This window comes from Tamandua tetradactyla, chromosome 13 (genome assembly GCF_023851605.1).
Source record: "Tamandua tetradactyla isolate mTamTet1 chromosome 13, mTamTet1.pri, whole genome shotgun sequence".
Classification (NCBI taxonomy): Eukaryota; Metazoa; Chordata; class Mammalia; order Pilosa; family Myrmecophagidae; genus Tamandua; species Tamandua tetradactyla.
In genome coordinates, this window is record NC_135339.1 from 51,754,594 (window position 1) to 51,772,924 (window position 18,331).

At 37.6% G+C, this 18,331-nt stretch overlaps 1 protein-coding gene across 3 annotated transcripts in view; it reads left to right on the forward strand.

The window, feature by feature from the left end:
* Positions 1-18,331, forward strand: part of MYOF (myoferlin) — a 180,366-nt gene that overhangs the window by 117,397 nt on the left and 44,638 nt on the right. For all 3 annotated transcript variants that reach the window (XM_077125411.1, XM_077125412.1, XM_077125413.1), the window contains 8 exons: positions 2,088-2,280; positions 4,665-4,820; positions 8,299-8,430; positions 9,851-10,014; positions 12,388-12,502; positions 14,001-14,106; positions 15,849-15,994; positions 17,952-18,125. In XM_077125411.1, coding sequence (XP_076981526.1) covers positions 2,088-2,280; positions 4,665-4,820; positions 8,299-8,430; positions 9,851-10,014; positions 12,388-12,502; positions 14,001-14,106; positions 15,849-15,994; positions 17,952-18,125 — 1,186 coding nt within the window. The remainder of the gene's footprint in view (positions 1-2,087; positions 2,281-4,664; positions 4,821-8,298; positions 8,431-9,850; positions 10,015-12,387; positions 12,503-14,000; positions 14,107-15,848; positions 15,995-17,951; positions 18,126-18,331) is intronic.

The following is an 18,331-nucleotide window of genomic DNA, read 5'->3' on the forward strand; positions in this document are numbered from 1 at the left end:
TCCAGGAAGTATAACCCTGACCAGCCCCGGGTGAGGAATGCATGGAGGGTTGGGGGAGAGCAAGTCTGTGCTATTGCTTCCCGTCAATCGAGGTGCATCCACTGCCCCCAAACACAAGTCAATCCTGACTCCTACAAAGAATGGGATCTGGGGGTGAAGCATAGATTTTTATCATTCAGAACAATGTTCCTAATTCATAAAATTCATAAAATTTCCATTTTTTAATAGCCTTTCAATTGCTCTCTTACTGAACAAATGCCTAATGAACACTGTGGCCTAGCCTCCATTAGGCAAAGCCAGTAGATTTCACTTGAGTCAGGGGAACTTTTGAAATTGTCTTGGGGTTATAACTCAGACATTTTGGCATTCAGAAATCAAAGGGGGAAGTGATTCATTCCAAACACATTTTAAATATTGGCTAATCAGGTAGTAGACAAGGAAGTTCCAAAAGAAAAGCATACTGAATACTTTTCACAAGCAGCAAGAACCATGGACATTTTTTTCTTCTGGGTTAACACCCTAAATCTCCCTGTCTTCTTGTGCCTTCTAGTGGTTTAGCCAGGTAATTGAAATGCAGCTGTGATTCAGAGAATTTTAGAGCTGGGACCATCTTTCCAGTCTCCTCATTTTAGAGGTGAGAAAGCAGAGACCTGAGGAGGAACAGTGACATATCTGATGCCTAGAGTCAGATTTACCAGTGTAGCTGCTGTTTCTGCTTCATATTTGACACAGTCAACATCTGCTTATTGAGGGTTTCACATGTGGCTTTTGAGCTACCAGCTTTCATATATATATATTTTTGCCTTAAAGAATCATTCCAGAGACTTAACCTTTCAAATATGTTGCCGAAATTATGAACATAACCAAATAGAAACACTTGGTGATGACTTGCAAGTAGAAAATTTCTGTGAATTTTAAGATTTGCTGAGCACGCCACAGGCATATCTATTTATACTTTCTGATATGAATTGTTTTGGAAAAACCAAACTGGAATCTTTTAGCTTTATGTAACAGGAAATTGAGTGTTCAGGGGAAGTCATGCTAGGATTTCCTTCTTCAAGAAGCTGCAAAAATTCAAATGACTGGAAATTCTAGGTAGGGAGAATGTAAATAGAACTTCCTGGCATTGATGGCAACCACACCCTGTGGCCTCTGCCAGTTGCCATATGAGAGGGAAGCCCTGGCAGCAGTTCTGGTCCTGGCTCAACCATTGGGGGTCCCATCACTAGACTTCCCGATTCTTATTGAGAATGGGTGCTTGGGTACATGAGTAGTTCTTGTCTATTTTTGAGCTTGTGGGCTCCTTTGAGAATCCGATGAAATGATAAAGACAAAAATGACAATGATAAGATGATGATGATGGCAATGTTATTTATATTGTATTATGCAAGGAGCACTGTTGTAAAAGCTCTCCATATAGTAATTCATTTGCTCCTCCCAAAAACCCTGAAAGGTAGAAATTATCATCACATATTTGAAAATAGGAAAGCAAGAAATTAAGTTATCAGTCAAAATCCCAGAACTAGTAAATGGTGGAGCCAGGATTTTTACCCAGATATTTGGCTTAAAATCCTCCATTCCTTATCATGTTGACATAGGTGCATACATTTTTCTTTATAAATTCCAGGGATTCACAGAGGTCCTGAGGCCCACCCTTGTATTTGCTAGCAATCAATGGTTCCCAGGCTAAGAACCCTTTGGCTAAATGACCTCTAGTCTCCCTTCTTCCTCCATCATTATGTGGGTCAATACAATGGTTCTAGGGAACAAAAGAAGGGGAGGCAATTTTCTCCCAGCTGCTGCTGTTGCTTTCTTTCCAGTGACTCCGTGGACTTTAAGTAAAAGCCAAGGAATTACTCTGGAATTTTAATCCCCATGCATTCCTCATTTGAGCTAGGAGACTGTCTGGCAGGTCTGCTCTGTCAATACTGGATACATTCAACTTCAGCCTAAACCAGGCAGTGCTTGTAGAGTCAGTTAGGAAATTGGTGTGGTTTTGCAAAGAGGAAACCAAACATAAATGAATTTGACAGTTCTGAAGCCCAAAGGATTATTCTTCAAATTCTCTCTTTCTTTTTTTTTTTTAGATATACATTGCCTCTCACAGAAGGAAAACCTAATGTCACAATTCTAGATACTCAGATCCGAAAATTGCGGGCCAAATCTCTCTCCCAGATACATGAGGCAGCTGTGAAGATGAGGTCTGAAGCCACAGACGTGAAATCCACATTGGTGGAAATTGAGGACTGGCTTGATAGGTTAATGCAGCTGACTGATGAGGTAGGTGTGACTTTTAAACTGCATGAGCGTCCCCTGGTGTGGGAATGACACCAAAGGTAGGGACCTTGTAGAATGGCAGCAAAGGTAGGGGTGGTGTTAGGAGAATCTAGTACATAATTTTGGAAATTGAGCGAATCTGAGGAAGGATGAAATCTAAAAGTTACAAGGCCAGTGATGACAAGATGGGAAATGAATTTTGAGTTAATAGCCCTAGAAAAGTCTTCAAAGTAGACAAATCATGATACAATCAGAAAGTATTTTAAATAGGAGATGAAATAGCAGATCAGTGTAGTACAAAGGAGTAAAAATACCAGCTTTGATTGGGGTTGGGAGGACCTGGATTTGAATCCTGAATCCACCATGTGTAATCTTGGGCAAGTTATTTAACCTAAGCCTTAAGTTCCTCATCTGTAAAATGGAAATAAATTTAGAGTGCTAGTGTTTCAGTTTATTAAAACTGCTGGAATGCAAAGAAATGGCTTTTAAAAAGAGAAGTTATTGCATTACGAACTTACAGTTCTAAGGCCGTGAAAATGTCCAAATTAAGGCACCAACAAGAGGTTATCTCCACTCAAGAAAAGCTGATGCTGGGCGGGCCATGGTGGCTCAGCAGGTAAGAGTGCTTGCCTGCCATGCCCAAGGACCCGGGTTCGATTTCTGGTACTTGCCCATGTTAAAAAAAAAAAAAAAAAAAAGCTGATGCTGTCTGGAACACCTCTGTCAGCTGGGAAGGCACATGGTGACATCTGCTTGCTTTCTCTCCCAGCTTCTTGTTTCATAAGGCTTTTCCAGGGGTGTTTTCCTTCTGCATCTCCAAAGGTCTCTGGCTGTGTGGGCTCTGTCAGTTCTATGGACTCAGAAGCTTTTTCCAAAATGATTCCTCCTTAAAGGACTCCAGTAAGTGCCCCACCTTGAATGATAGATGCTTCTCAATGGAAACCACTTAATCAAAAGGTCCCACCCACAATTGGGTGGGTCACATCTCCAGGGAAAGAACTTAATCAGAGATCCCACCCAGCCATACTGAATCAGGGTTAAAGAACGTGGCTTTTCTGGAGTACACAACAGTTTCTAACTAGCACATCTAGATAAATGTCAGACTTATTAATCTTAGTGGTCTAGAAAAACAAGGGTAGGAGTATCCCTTCTTCTGTCCTTTGGAGACCAGGGGGATGGGTTGAAATAAGCTGTAGGCAGAAATGTCTTTGAAAAAATACATGAGATTATAGATCATTTTTATTTTTTACTTTCTGTGTTTTTGTACTTTCAAAAGTTTTCCACCACCTTTATAATTAGAAAAAGCAAAAGCTTTTTTTTATTAATTAAAAAAAATTAACTAACACAACATTTAAAAATCATTCCATTCTACATATGCAATCAATAATTCTTAATATCATCACATAGATGTATGATCATCATTTCTTAGTACATTTGCATCGATTTAGAAAAAGAAATGGCAAGACAACAGAAAAAGAAATAAAATGATAATATAGAGAAAAAATAAAAATAAAAAAATACAAAAAATATATTAAAAAAAACAAAACTATAGCTCAGATGCAGCTTCATTCAGGTAGTATTGTGCTGTCCATTTTTGAGTTTTTGTATCCAGTCCTGTTGCACAGTCTGTATCCCTTCAGCTCCAATTACCCATTATCTTACCCTATTTCTAACTCCTGATGGTCTCTGTTGCCAATGACATATTCCAAGTTTATTCTCTAATGTCGGTTCATATCAGTGGGACCATACAGTATTTGTCCTTTAGTTTTTGGCTAGTCTCACTCAACATAATGTTCTCTAGGTCCATCCATGTTATTACATGCTTCATAAGTTTATTCTGTCTTAAAGCTGCATAATATTCCATCGTATGTATATACCACAGTTTGTTTAGCCACTCGTCTGTTGATGGACATTTGGCTGTTCCCATCTCTTTGCAATTGTAAATAATGCTGCTATAAACATTGGTGTGCAAATGTCCGTTTGTGTCTTTGCCCTAAAAGCTTTTAAAAACAAATTTTTTCAGAGTTGATAGATTGTTAGACAGAGATGCTCTATCTGTGGCCTATAGAATATACGAAACCTGTAACCCTTTGGTAACTGCTGATGCCTTTTGCGGGTGATGCACGAAATAAGGAGTATTTCCTAAAATTCCTCTTAGAGCCGTAGAGGTGGCCTTTCTGGCAGGTGAAGCTCTCCCTCTGTTTCCCTCTATCTCTGTGGCCAACCACTGCTTGCTTCCCCGCCCAGCAGCCTCCCAGTGTGGTCCTAGAAGATGTGAGTCTCTGAAATTTGGGGCAGAGCCCTGAACATGTTTTTTCTAAGCCTTGAGGGCCTGAGTTTAGACTAATCATAGCTCTGCCTTATTTTCCATCCACCCATGTGACCAGCCACAAAACAGTATGCCTGATATTATCGTCTGGATGATCCAAGGAGAGAAAAGACTGGCCTATGCCCGAATTCCTGCACATCAGGTTTTATTTTCCACAAGTGGTGAGAATGCATCTGGGAAATACTGTGGGAAAACCCAAACCATCTTTCTGAAGGTACATGTCTTCATCACCTGTATAATCTGAAAACCATATTTTTGAGAAGGGGCTGCTTTATAACTTGCTAATTGTTGAATAGTCATTGAATGACCCCTGGTGGTAATTCTCAGAGAGTGGTCTGAGTCTCACTGTCATTTGTGACACTAATATTATCATCATGTTAAGAATGTTTTGCTTTCTGGCATGGATTTTCCACTGACTTCTAATGTCTCATCCGAGGAATACCTGTCTTCCCTTCATTCTAGGGAATGTTTGATGACGAGAAAAAAAAAAGAGAGAAAAGGTAATAAATAGTCTAGGGAATTTATTGTCCTAACCAAATCAAATTGAAAATTTTGAAAATTGGTACTTTACAGCAAGAGTTCTGAACATTTTCAGAGTCGTGGATCCCATTAAACACCTGATAAAAGCTCCTGGCCCTCTTCTCTAAAAGAATGCACACCACACATGCATCCAACATTTTGTATAAGTTTCAGGAGCCCTTCAGTCCATCCTAGGACTCCCATTAAAAACTCCTGTTCTGGATGTGCATGTGGAGATCTAAAGGAAGGCCTGGGGTTAGAAACAAAGAAACAATTTCCATCTGAATGTTTTGATATCCCTCTCCCTGGCCAATCTCAACCATGTTCTTCAGATTTGGGAGAAAGGAATAAAAAGCAGTCAGATTAGAATGCTCTCTTACAACAGGGAGATATCTGCTCACTTTTTTTTTTTTTTTTAGCGGAAAGAAAGAAAAAAGAAATTAACACAACATTTAGAAATCATACCGTTCTACATATGCACTCAGTAATTCTTAACATCATTTCATAGATGCATGATCATCATTTCTTAGTACATTTGCATCGGTTTAGAGGAACTAGCAACACAACAGAAAAAGATATAAAATGTTAATATAGAGAAAAGAAATAAAAGTAGTAATAATAGTAAAAACAACAACAGCAAAAAACCCTATAGCTCAGATGCAGCTTCTGCTCACTTTTAATAGATTTATTCTTTGCTCTTTAATCAGGAGGGTGAAAATAGAACTAGAGTGATTGTCTTCTTTCAAGTGTCTCTTGATGGAATAAATTTAACTTAAGATAGAACCACAATTATAATTTACCTCAGCAGTGGGTGGAAGCAAACTGATTAATAAATAAAACTTCACAGGGGGTGGGAGAAGAGATAAGGTAATACTATCTGTGTTAGATGTTGGTACTTTAGTGGATCAACAGCAAAATGCTTCTTAGATAATGTTTTATTTACTTAATGGATTCTGTTAATTCACTGATTATCCTGTTTGGGGTACCATTACTCTAATTCAGTGGTTCGTTTAGGTCTTAGGACCCTTTTACACTCTTTAAAATTATTGAGAACTGCAGAGGGCTTTTGCTTTTGTGGATTATATTAAACTAATATTTACTGTAGCAGAAATTAAATCTTTAGAATCCATTTAAAAATAATTTAGTATCCATTTAAAATAACAATAATCAACTCATTGCATGTTAACATAAATTACATAGTTTTATAAAAATTAACTGCATTTTCTTTAAAAAAAAATCAATGAGCAGGGTGATACTGTTCTACATTTTTTACAAACTTCTTTAATGTCTGGTTTAACAGAAAGTAGCTGGATTCTCATATCTGCTCCTACATTTAATCTGATGCAATAAGCTGTTTGGTTGAAGTATATGAAGAGACTCCAGCCTCACATAAATGTATATTTCCAGATATATATATGGAAAAGGGAACAGTATTTTCAAAATCTTTTCATATAATTGTGGATATTCATCTCTGAGACAACACCAAATTTAACAAGTGGTACTTTTTTTATTGTGGTAAAATACACATAATATAAATTTACCATTTTAACCATTTTAAAGTATATAATTCAGTAACATTTATTGTCCTTTATTACTATCATTTGTGACACTAGTATTATCATTGTGTTAAGAATGTTTTGCTTTCTGGCATGGACTTTCCACTTACTTCTAATGTCTCATCCAGAGGAATACCTTTCTTCCCTTCATTCTAGGAAATGTTTGGGAAGGAGGGGAAAAAAAAAAGAAGGTAGTAAATAGTCTAGAAAATTTATTGTCTTAACTAAATGAAATCAAATTGAAAATTTCAAAAATTGGTACTTTACAGCAAGAGTTCTGAACATTTTCAGAGTCATGGATCCCATTAAACACCTGATAAAAGCGCCTGGCCCTCTTCTCTAAAAGAATGTACACCACACATGCATCCAACATTTTGCATAAGTTTCAGGAGCCTTTCAGTCCATCCTAGAACTCCCATTTAGTACATTCACAAAGAATGAAAGATAGCTTTTAAAGTTAAATGCAATATGGAATATGAAACCCTCTCAAGAACTTTTCATACTCTGTTAACATTAAAATCCATTGGTCTGGGCAGGTCATGGTGGCTCAGCAGGCAGAGTTCTCCCCTGCCCTGCCGGAGACCTGGCTCAATTCCTGGTGCCTGCCCATGCACCACCACCCCCCCCCAAAAAAAATCTATCGGTCTGTCTTGCACATTGAATGACTTTTTATCCATTCATAGTTTTGTAATGGCAAGCAGTGACCATATAGAAAATACTGGTTCACTGAGTTATGCAGCTCTTCCTCACATAGGTGTCATATCAAACAAAAAGCACATTCATTAAAATCACCACTGACCTTATCAGAAAAGTTTTTGTGTATTGAGACGCTATCAAACTCACCCGTGATGGATACAAGTTTTCCAAAATTCTAACTTTTACTCGAAAGCTTGAATTTTGTCATTTGACAATAAACGCAGTCAATTATTTTCCTTGGTGTGCCAGGCTTACTTCATTTATGTTCAAAGAAAATATCTACTACATACACAAGTCTGCTATTTCAAGTAAATATGGTGTTTTGTTTTTAAAAAGGGCAACTGCTAGTTCAGTTCATAACTCCAATTATTACCCAAGAACTTTTCCTCAAGACAAATAAGCATCATATGCTGATATGCAGCAGAAATTCTTTGTACCTACTTCCTGTTTCATCATAGGAAATGTGAAAGACATGCACTCAAGGATTGATATTTTAGTTAGGACATTCCTAAGTAAAACTGGCATTCTGTTTTCTCTACTAAAAATGCACAGTCGTGAGGAATACAATTACTACATTTACTGCTTTAGTTTGTGTTGAGGTTTTATCTGCCATTGCTTTTGCACCATCACTTCAAATATCTATACTGGGAAAAGATACATACATTTTAATGTTATGAAGAAAATGATTTTAACCTCAAGGAACTCCTGAAAGTTCGCAGGTACATATAGAGTCTATAGACTACGCTTAAATGACTGTTGCTTTAGTTATTTTAATTTTTGTCATTAGGCCATCCGTAAATATTTTTGTAGCAAACGTAAAATTAGACTGAATAATGGTTAGGTGTTCCATCTGCTTTTGGTTTTAACTTAATGTCACATTCTGTGCTGTACCCAGTGTAACATGTTATATGCATCTCACAGTATCCACAGGAAAAAAGCCATGGGCCAAAAGTGCCTGTGGAATTGCGAATTAACATCTGGCTGGGTTTAAGTGCTATTGAGAAGAAGTTCAATACCTTTGCAGAAGGAACATTCACCGTCTTTGCTGAAATGGTACGTTTAATGACATTGCTATCTTTTTCTCATTGGGTAGTACTTTTACTTTTCATCCTTGGGAAAACACTCACACACCAAAAACAACTTCTACCATCACCGCCACCTAAAATCCCACCCAAGGGACCTTTATCTAGAAGGATAAGAAATGGCTACCTTGAGTTTTTGTTGTCAGCCCTGGAACTCATCAGTTAATGCCTCTGTGTGATCTTCCAAGAGATGGCCTCTATCCCAATCTCAGCAATACTGAAAAGTGGATGCCCTTCCAGCTCTTAACACAAGATCCCAGTAACAGTTTCATATTGGTGCCTGGAGATGGGACACCAAGTAGACTGTATACATATTATAAAGTAAACACACATACACACACTAGCCCAGGGAAGGGGGTACTTGAGTTGTTTAGACCTTGAGATGCTTTCTTTGGGTAAGTGGGTGGGTCTTTAAACCACTGAAGACCATTCCTCATTTAAGGGAAGCCTAAGTAGGGTTTGCCCAAGAGTAAAGGAAAGGCTGCCTGAATACTTCAGAAACAATAGAGATAATTTGTAAAAGTTTGATTGGATTTAAAATCAGCTTAGTTAATTAAAAATCAATGAAAAAATTCAAACCAATGAAAATTTTTTTTAATTAAAAGCGAAGATATTTTGATTTTTTAATGTACAATTTTTAATGCAAAGTGCTTATTGTATGTATTCTGGTGGGTTGTTTCTGACAAATTTTCAAATGAACCGTATTCTACAGCTGGGCCTTATGAGCAAATAAATGGAGAGAAATCCATCTCCATTCTGATTAATCTATAATGTTTTGGTTCAGGACTGTGGTTCTTATCTGTTTGCTGGGTAAGAAGAAACCAGATTATTTTTTTAATTTTATTTTTTATTTCAATAATAGGGCTTAACTGTTATAGTAGTTTCCAATAAATATTTATTGAATGAAGTAAATAAATGATGACAGAATTTAACCATCCATCCAAGCTTTTGTAAAGTGATGGTTTAATTCACAGGGGAGTAAGGCTCAAGACTTTTACGTCCTGAAAAGGCTTGGATCTTCATATTTCAGGAGGGTTCTTTGTGGAGTGCCTTGGAAATATATCATTAAATACAGAAACAACTAACATGATATACCATTGTTTACAAAGCACTTTCAAAATCATTTGTTCATTTGAGGTCTGAAACAACCCTATGAGAAAGATAGAATTGTGCTCACTTTATAGATGGGAATACTGAGACTTAAAAAAGGTGAACGATTTATCAAAAGTTGCATAATCACTAACAATATATGTTAGGGCCATACCTTCTTAGTATAAGGTCTTCTCACTTTCTATGGTTCTAGCTTAATTTCTAGATGTGCTTGAAAATTCTTGGACTGGCTTTATTTTTTGTTTTCTGATGGTGTTTCTCCTATACATATTTTTTAATAGTATGAAAATCAAGCTTTCATGTTTGGAAAATGGGGCACTTCTGGATTAGTTGGACGTCATAAATTTTCTGATGTCACAGGAAAAATAAAACTCAAGAGAGAATTCTTTCTGCCTCCGAAAGGCTGGGAATGGGAAGGAGACTGGATAGTTGATCCTCAAAGAAGGTAAATTTTCCATTTTTTGAGAAAAATGACAATGAAACCTTTCCCTTAGAAACTGATAAATGGATCCTTTTCATCACCATTCTTGATAATTAAAGAACAATCATTGAGAAGGAATAAGACTATAAAAATTCAGAGAGTTTAAAGGCGACAATGTCCTATAAAAAGAAAAATATAAAAAGCACCTATTAGCTCACATATATTGAGAACTTATTATGTAGTAATATGCCAGGCACTATGCTGAGCACTTGCATTTTTTTTGACAACTCCACAATTTTTGCATCAAGAATTGCAAAGGGTCTGAAATTTTATCCTACATGTAATCTAGACCTGCCATAGTTCCATGGATGCTGGCAGAAGACATGATACTCCTGAGTCAGATACAAAGGACTTTATAACCCACAGCAATAACAGTACCAGAGTATCAGCATTTATTCCAGTTCCTTGAGCCCCCATTCCCACAGGATGACAAGAAGAGGGACAGATGACACTTGCACATGTAGTGGGTTGCATTATAGGAGTAATTAAATTCCCAAGCCTAAGAAATCTGAATCTTTTAAAATGGCCAGTGAGGGGTGGGCCATGGTGGCTCCGCAGGCAGAGTTCTCACCTGCCGGAGACTCAGGTTCAATTTCCGGTGCATGCAAAAATAAAAATAATAATAATGAGGAGTAAACATGCTTGTCCTTTGCTATACAAGCATCCTTGAAAAGAAAGTCTGGAAGAAAAGGCAACCAGTGCTTCTGCTTGCAAGTTGTGCATAAATGTAGGAGACTCATGGAGAATAATCTCCCAATAGGTATTGGTATTATCTCTCACTTTGCAGATGAGGAAACTGAAATCTAGAGAGATTAAGTAACTTGTCCAAAGGCATGCAGCTTGTGAATGCTATAGCTGGAATAGAACCCCAGTCTAGTGTGGGCAACAAAACTGACATTCAATTACTATGCTGATAGGCCTACCGGAAACAGTAGAGGGTATGGTTTAAATTAATGATTTGGTATCATTATGGTATATGAATTATATCTCAATAATGTTGTTATTAAAAAGAAAGAAGCAGTAGAGGGGGACAAGTTGTTTCCTCTGGAATCTGCAGAAAACTGGAGCCTGGTGCTATTGGTTTACAAATGTTGCAAACAGCATTCTAACCAGAGTTCCCCCTTCTCTCCAATTCATGGCAACATACTTGAGTTTGAAGGAAACAGTCTTGTGAAGTTGAACCTTAAGGCCTCAAACTAGAACTTGGTTTCTGTTCAACATTTGTTTCCTGTAATTACATAGGTGGAGAGGGAAATAACTGTGCTGGGTTTGTTGAGACCCACTATTTGCACATGATCTGTTTTAACCCAGAGCAGCTTGCTTTGAACCAAGTTGGGTGCTGGTGAGGAGTAGCAAGATGAGATTTGAATTGGACAGAAAGAAAGAAGGTATGTGAGGACAGAGAAAGGAGAGGGGGTATTGTGATTAGAAAAGCAGAAGGTCAAAATGTCAGGGCTCGCTGGGACCCTAGAGGTTTATATTCTCCTTCTCTAGACCCCAGACAAGTGATGGATCAGCCCAATTTATGCAGATGGCTGTGATGATTTTTTTGTTGTTGTTGTTCCTTTCTGGTGCTTGATTCTAGAGGAAGGTACAGTTGGGAAAAGATGCAGAGACTGTAAAGGGAAAAGAAACTGACTTGAGTTGATACCTGGCAGAAGACTTAAGTCAAAGTTGGACCCAAAGTCCTTTCCTCTATGGGTTGTCAAAATAGTACAAATCCAGGAGGAAAATTGGCATGACAGAGAATCAGTATGGATTTTTCAAGTGCCCAAATGGATTTTAGAGTCTTAAATGACCTGGTCTGGCTATCTACCTAGGAACTACCCAGAGAATTTAAACTCCTCCCTTCAATTACATAGACCAAGCAAGCCACAAGTCAAAATTTCTACACGTGACCTATGAGACTGTCTCCACTCCATTTGAAAAAAATAGGGGGACTCTCTAATTGTTTGAACTGTTAGCCAAGAGTTTTGCTGAGAAAAAGCAGAACAGCCCTAAACAGAAACAGAAATATGGAATATGATCTCTGTGGTCCTTATAAGAAGCTGCCCACAACACTATTTTCCCAGTCCCCACCCTAATAACTGAGAAGGAGCAAATTTGCTAATTTCAGGAGTTCTGTATAATTTGGGTCTCATTGTTCCAGCAGGCCTTTTCTTCAAAGCAATGTCAAAACCTATTAATACAAAGAGGCTTTTGGAGTTGAGATCCAAAAGGGGGAGAGTGAGAAGGGAAGTGGTACCACTTCAAGGATAGAGATGTTTCCCAACCATTGGAAATAGCTAGGGTTGTTGGGTTACTGTTTCTCCCTTGGTAACACGAGCTTGCCTGCAGCTTGCTGACTGAGGCAGACGCCGGTCACACAGAGTTCACCGATGAAGTGTATCAGAATGAGAGTCGCTACCCAGGGGGCGAGTGGAAGCCAGCCGAGGACACCTACACTGATGCGGTGAGAGGCGTGCTCTGGAGAAGAACCCTTAGATGTTCATGTCTGTAAGACTATGAGCTGTTGGGAATCCACCTACCACAAGGCTTGGATTTACCTTCTCTTTCATTGCCTCTTGTGTTCTGAAGAGTCTCATATTTATCATATAAGCCATACAAGTGCAACTATAATTATTCTATATAATAGAATAATGTATAATAATTTCTCTATTTCTATAGAAAATAAATTGGACTTATTTAACTAGATGTTGGTAATGGTAAAGTTTGAGATGTGCAAGTTTTTTAGGAATATTTATTTCCTACTTAACTAGTTAAAAAAATTACAGTGAATTAAATAGTCATTTTTTAAAAAAACTGCATAGAAGATAAGGAAGTCATTCTTCTCCTATCCATATCCACTCCCTAAAGATAACCACCAATAGAACTTTTCTGATCATGTGCAAATATATAACTTCTTTTTTCCCCACCTGAAGAGAATTGTTTTATATACAGTTTTACAGCTTACATTTTTCTCATAACAGTATTTCTTGGACACCTTTTCATATCAACACAGAGATTTATGAGTTATTTTTTTACTTCCTGCAGCATTCTATTATATGCATCCACTATAATTTATTCCTGCCTAATGAACATTTAGGTTTCTTCCAGTCTTTGGTTTGAATAAACAATGAAACAGTGAACATCCTTATATATACATTTTTATTAACTTGTGAAAGTTTATCTGTAGTAGAAATTGCTGGATGTATAATTGCTTGACCAAGACTTAAATGCATATACAATTTTGATAAATATCACCAAATTGCTTTCAACAGAAGTTGTATAAATGTATATTCCCATCAACAATACATGAGAGGGCTTTTGCCTAAACACTCATAACGCCACTTTATCATCTTGGCCTATACATGAATAAATGGTAACCTGTTATTGTTTGGTTTTCACTTCCTTAATTGAAAGTGAAGCTGAACATATTTTCATATGTTTATGATGAAATTTCTCTTCATGTCCTTAACTCTTCATCAGTTTTTAATGCAGATGTCTACAGAGTCAATATTTCACATAAACTTTGCTCAATCTTATGCGATTAGTACCATGAACCTCCTGTCACATTGCCAATACTTGAAAACATGTGTCTTTCATGTTTTATCTATTCTCTAATGGATTATTTCCTACATAACCTCTCAAAAACACAGTTTCACCATTTCATTATACTGAGTTGAACCATATAAAATTGCTGATATTCAGCCATTTTTGACCTACAAAAACAGCAATCTCATATGGCTCACCCTAATACAATTCCCTAATAGTAGAGCTGTAAAGTAATTTAAAACCCTAATTTTTACATAGCAATTGGGTGTAAAAAAAAAAAAAAGCTCAGGGATTTTTCTGAGTAAGATTGATACCTAAGACGGCATCTAAGTAAGCATACAAATACCATAGTTAAGTATAAGGAACTGTTTGATCCTATGACTTACCTCGCTTCACTTTTTTTTCTTTTTTTAAAGAATGGAGATAAAGCAGCATCACCCAGTGAATTGACTTGCCCTCCAGGTTGGAAATGGGAAGATGATGCATGGATATATGACATCAACCGAGCAGTGGATGAGAAAGGTAACTTTGTACCTCTATTACTTGACTAGGGCTTCTGCAGCAAGGCTTTGGTTAGCCAGAGTGAAGTTTCCTTGGGAGGGAGGGGTCTTAACCACTGTTGGAGAACAACCAGTTCATGTAGTCTCCCTGTGACAAATCAAATGTGTAGAATTCAAGGAATAATAAAATGCTAATGCATGTGCCTAGGGGAGGGGGGCTGTTGTGAATGAAATATATGAGGTGATTGCTTGGCTTTGAGATGCTAGGAGTCAAGGATGAATATCCGGGAGGGAGCTGGCATTTGAATTTTCTCCATTCTAAACATCCCAGACATTTCCTGGGAACACCACATTCCAGGCTCCCCAGCTCAGAAAAGAGAACTGAAGAATGTCTTACAAGTCAACCTGTTCAGCAGTAATTTAGGCTATTGGCATAGCTCCTGCTTTTCCCATGAACAGTAGTTTAAAGTTAAATGAACTATAAAATTATGAATTATCAAGAGAAAATTTTGATAGGTTTTTCTCATGCAATAGGAAATAGTGCATAGAAAGAATTGGTATTGATATAAAAGATTTCAACTAGATTATAAATTACCTGTTCATCTTGATAAATCCACCAAGCCATGTAATAATAGTTCACATCAACTGAGTATGTACTATGTACTGAGCATGGTCTCATTGTTTTACATGTATTATTTTTATTATTCCTTAAAATAAAGCTGTAGGAAAGATACATTTTTCCTTTACAATTGGGGCATTGGTTTTTTATTAATAAACAGCCAGTATGTGGTAGAGCTGGAATTTGAACTCAGGCTGTGTGATTATGTAATCCATACCTTTAACTGCTGTTTGAATCCTGATGCTCTGTATTCTTGGATATACTCAATTACAATGAATGATTGCAGGCATTAAGGAAACCCATGAACACAATGGAAACCTTTGAGGAGGAAGCCAGGGAATGCAGCTGTTTTGGTTTGTTAATGCTGCCAGAATGCAAATGAAATGGCTTTTTTTTTTTTTTTTTTTTGGCACGATCTGGGAATTGAACCTTGGTCTCCTGCATGGAAGGCAAGCATTCTACAACTGAACCACCCATGCACCCTGGAATGACTTTTAAAAAAGGAATTTATTAAGTTGCAAATTCACAGTTCTAAGGCTATAAAAATGTCCAAAATAAGACATCCAGGGAAAGATACCTTGACTCAAAAAAAGCCCATAAGTTCAGAACACCTCTGTCAGCTGGAAAGATGCATGGCATCTGCTGGGGTCTTTGGCTTCTGGTTTCAAACAGCTTCCCCGAGCATTTACTTTCTGCATCTCTTAACATCTAGGTCCAGTGTTGGCTCTGTCACCTCTGTGTTCTTCAAGTGTCTGCATCTAAGGTTTCTCCAAAATGTTTCCCCTTTCAAAGGACTCTAGTAAACTAATCAAGACCCACCCTGAATGGGCAGAGTCACATCTCTATCTAATCAAAAGATCACACCCACAAAATTGGGTATGTCACATCTCCATGGAAACAATACAATCAAAGTTTCTACCCTAAACAATAAGCCTGGCCCCACAAGATTGGATCAGGATTAAAATATGGCTTTTCTTGGGTGCATAATGGTTTCAAACTGGCACAGCTGCTAAACTGAATTGGACTGAATTATAAGGCCAAATGAAAAGATCACAGTATTTAGTTATGATAGTAGAAAATGTTTAGGAGCAGAGTGACTGACTATTTCCTGACAACTGTCTGTTTTGACACAAACTCTCTTCTAGGCTGGGAATATGGAATTACCATTCCTCCTGATAATAAACCCAAATCCTGGGTTGCAGCAGAGAAAATGTATCACACTCATAGAAGGCGACGGCTGGTCCGAAAGCGCAAGAAAGATTTAACACAAAATGCTTCAAGTACTGCAAGGGTAAGGGGGCCAGCTGGGCAGGAGGCTCCCTGCTCAGGGTTACTGAGTGTGGGCCCCCAAGCAGCAGCAGCAGCATCACCAGGGAATTTATTAGAAATGCAAATCCTTGTGTCTTACTCCAGAGTTACTGATTTAGAAACTCTGGGGTTAGACCCCAGCAATCTGTGGTTCAACCAGCCCTTCAGGTGATTCTGATGATAGGTAAATCTTGATAAGCACTGTAGAGGTAATAATAGAAATGGAAATTATTTTGATAGCATAATATACTAGTGGCAATGGAATGTGGCAGAGGACTTGGAAAGATACATAAGGATTCAATCCTGACTTCACTAACTTTCTCATCTGCACAATGGATATATTATGCATCTACTTAGGTAGTGCAAACTTTAAATGGAATAACAATAAATTAAATGGAGCAATGTTTTCTATGTCTTCTATACTGCTAGAAATGATATGCATCATTTACAATCTGGAAGGTCTGTGTTCCCTTCCCCCTTGGCTCCCTGTTTTACAGATAATGCTCCCGAAGTTTAAATAAACCTGTTCTAGATTATGTGTCTAGTAAGTGACATAGCCTGTGTTTGAACCCAGGCTTGACTAATTCCAAAGCAGGACCTCTTTCCATTCCACATAGTAACTGACTCAAAGTAGGGGCTAAATTTTTTTTTAATACTGTAAGCTTCTTGGGAGCATCGATAGAGCCTTAGTCATCTTTGAATCCCCCTTGCTAGTTCAGGAACTCCCTCTGAATAAATAATGCAGTAAAGGTTATAAAATTTTTTAATTTAGACTATGAGCTTCTTGGGAGCATCGATGGAGCCTTAGTCATCTTTGAATCCCTGCTAGCTCAGGAACCCCCTCCCAATAAATAATGCAGTAGAATGGATGAGCTGATGAATAAATGAATCTTTGTTATTCAGTTATCCCTAGCCTGATGGGGTGAGGAGTTTCTAGAACTGCTTGACTCTCCTTCTTCTGTACAAGAACCCAAAGGTGAGGTTGGAGAACACAAGGGCTACCAGTCAGAAGACAGGGGACTTGGCCCAATGAGTATTTTTGAGACTTTGACTGTGTTCCCTCACCTGCCTCACTCCTGGCTACATGAAATGTTTTAATACCACTGTTAACGCTACTTGATTACAAAATTGTGCTTGACCTGGATTTTAAGTTTATTCAAGTAGAAAAAAATACCCCCTACCATGATAATAACCTACATGAAGCTCTTATGGCTCAGATCATAAGTATTATTAAATATCATTTGACATTCATTAAATCATATCATACTCTAAAATAAAATTTCCACCACTGAAATGTCAGCTCCATGCAGGCAAGGACCCTGTCTGTCTTTTCCATCAACGCTTCCTGAACCCTTATCACAAACTCTATTGTAGCTGAATGAATTAAATAAAACATTGAAAACTGATATCACATATGTATAAAAATGATTTTTAAGCTGAAAAGTCCTCTATTCATTAGTTTTGGTTATAATAGAAATGCCCAGTTAATAATATACTCTGATCTATCATTTAACTATTAGCTATAGTAGCTATTTTGCTTAAGAAAGACATTTCAACTTAGGGAAGGGTGTTTGTGTCATTTTTTCCTTCCATATATAAAATGGAGATAATGTTTTCCAAACTATATTGCAATAGCAATGTTCTTATGAGCTAATGAGGTTAGAAAGCAATTTGAGGAAGAACCCACTGGCCTCACCCCACATATCTCACTGCACTGTAATTGCCAATTACCCCTGTGTCTTCCCCACAGCCCAACAGCTTTACAAAGGCAGAGATCCTGCTTATTTTGTTCTTTGTTGTATCCTTAGCTCCTAGCACAGAGGTTGACACAGAGTAGATTTTCAATACATCTTTTTCGATTGGTCAAATGACCAACTTTATCAATGTAAGAAATATTATTATTATTATTATCAGTGAAAGTTTTACTCGTTCTGTTTTAGGCCATGGAAGAATTTGAAGACCGGGAGGGTTGGGAATATGCTTCTTTAATTGGCTGGAAATTTCACTGGAAACAACGTAGTTCAGATACCTATCGTCGCAGACGCTGGAGGAGAAAAATGGCTCCTTCCGAAACACATGGTGCAGCCGCCATCTTTAAACTTGAAGGTGCCCTTGTAAGTAATAAGTAGTTGAAGCTCAAATGATATTGGTAAAGAAAAACTATATGTATTGAATATGGCACCACTAACCCCACAGATTGTCTATAACCCTACTGCTGCAAGACTACAAATAGAATGAGGGAAATCTCCATATCCTACATGCTGAAAAATTTTTGTAAAATGAATGAATCATCAACATATGAAAACTTTTAAGAAGTTCT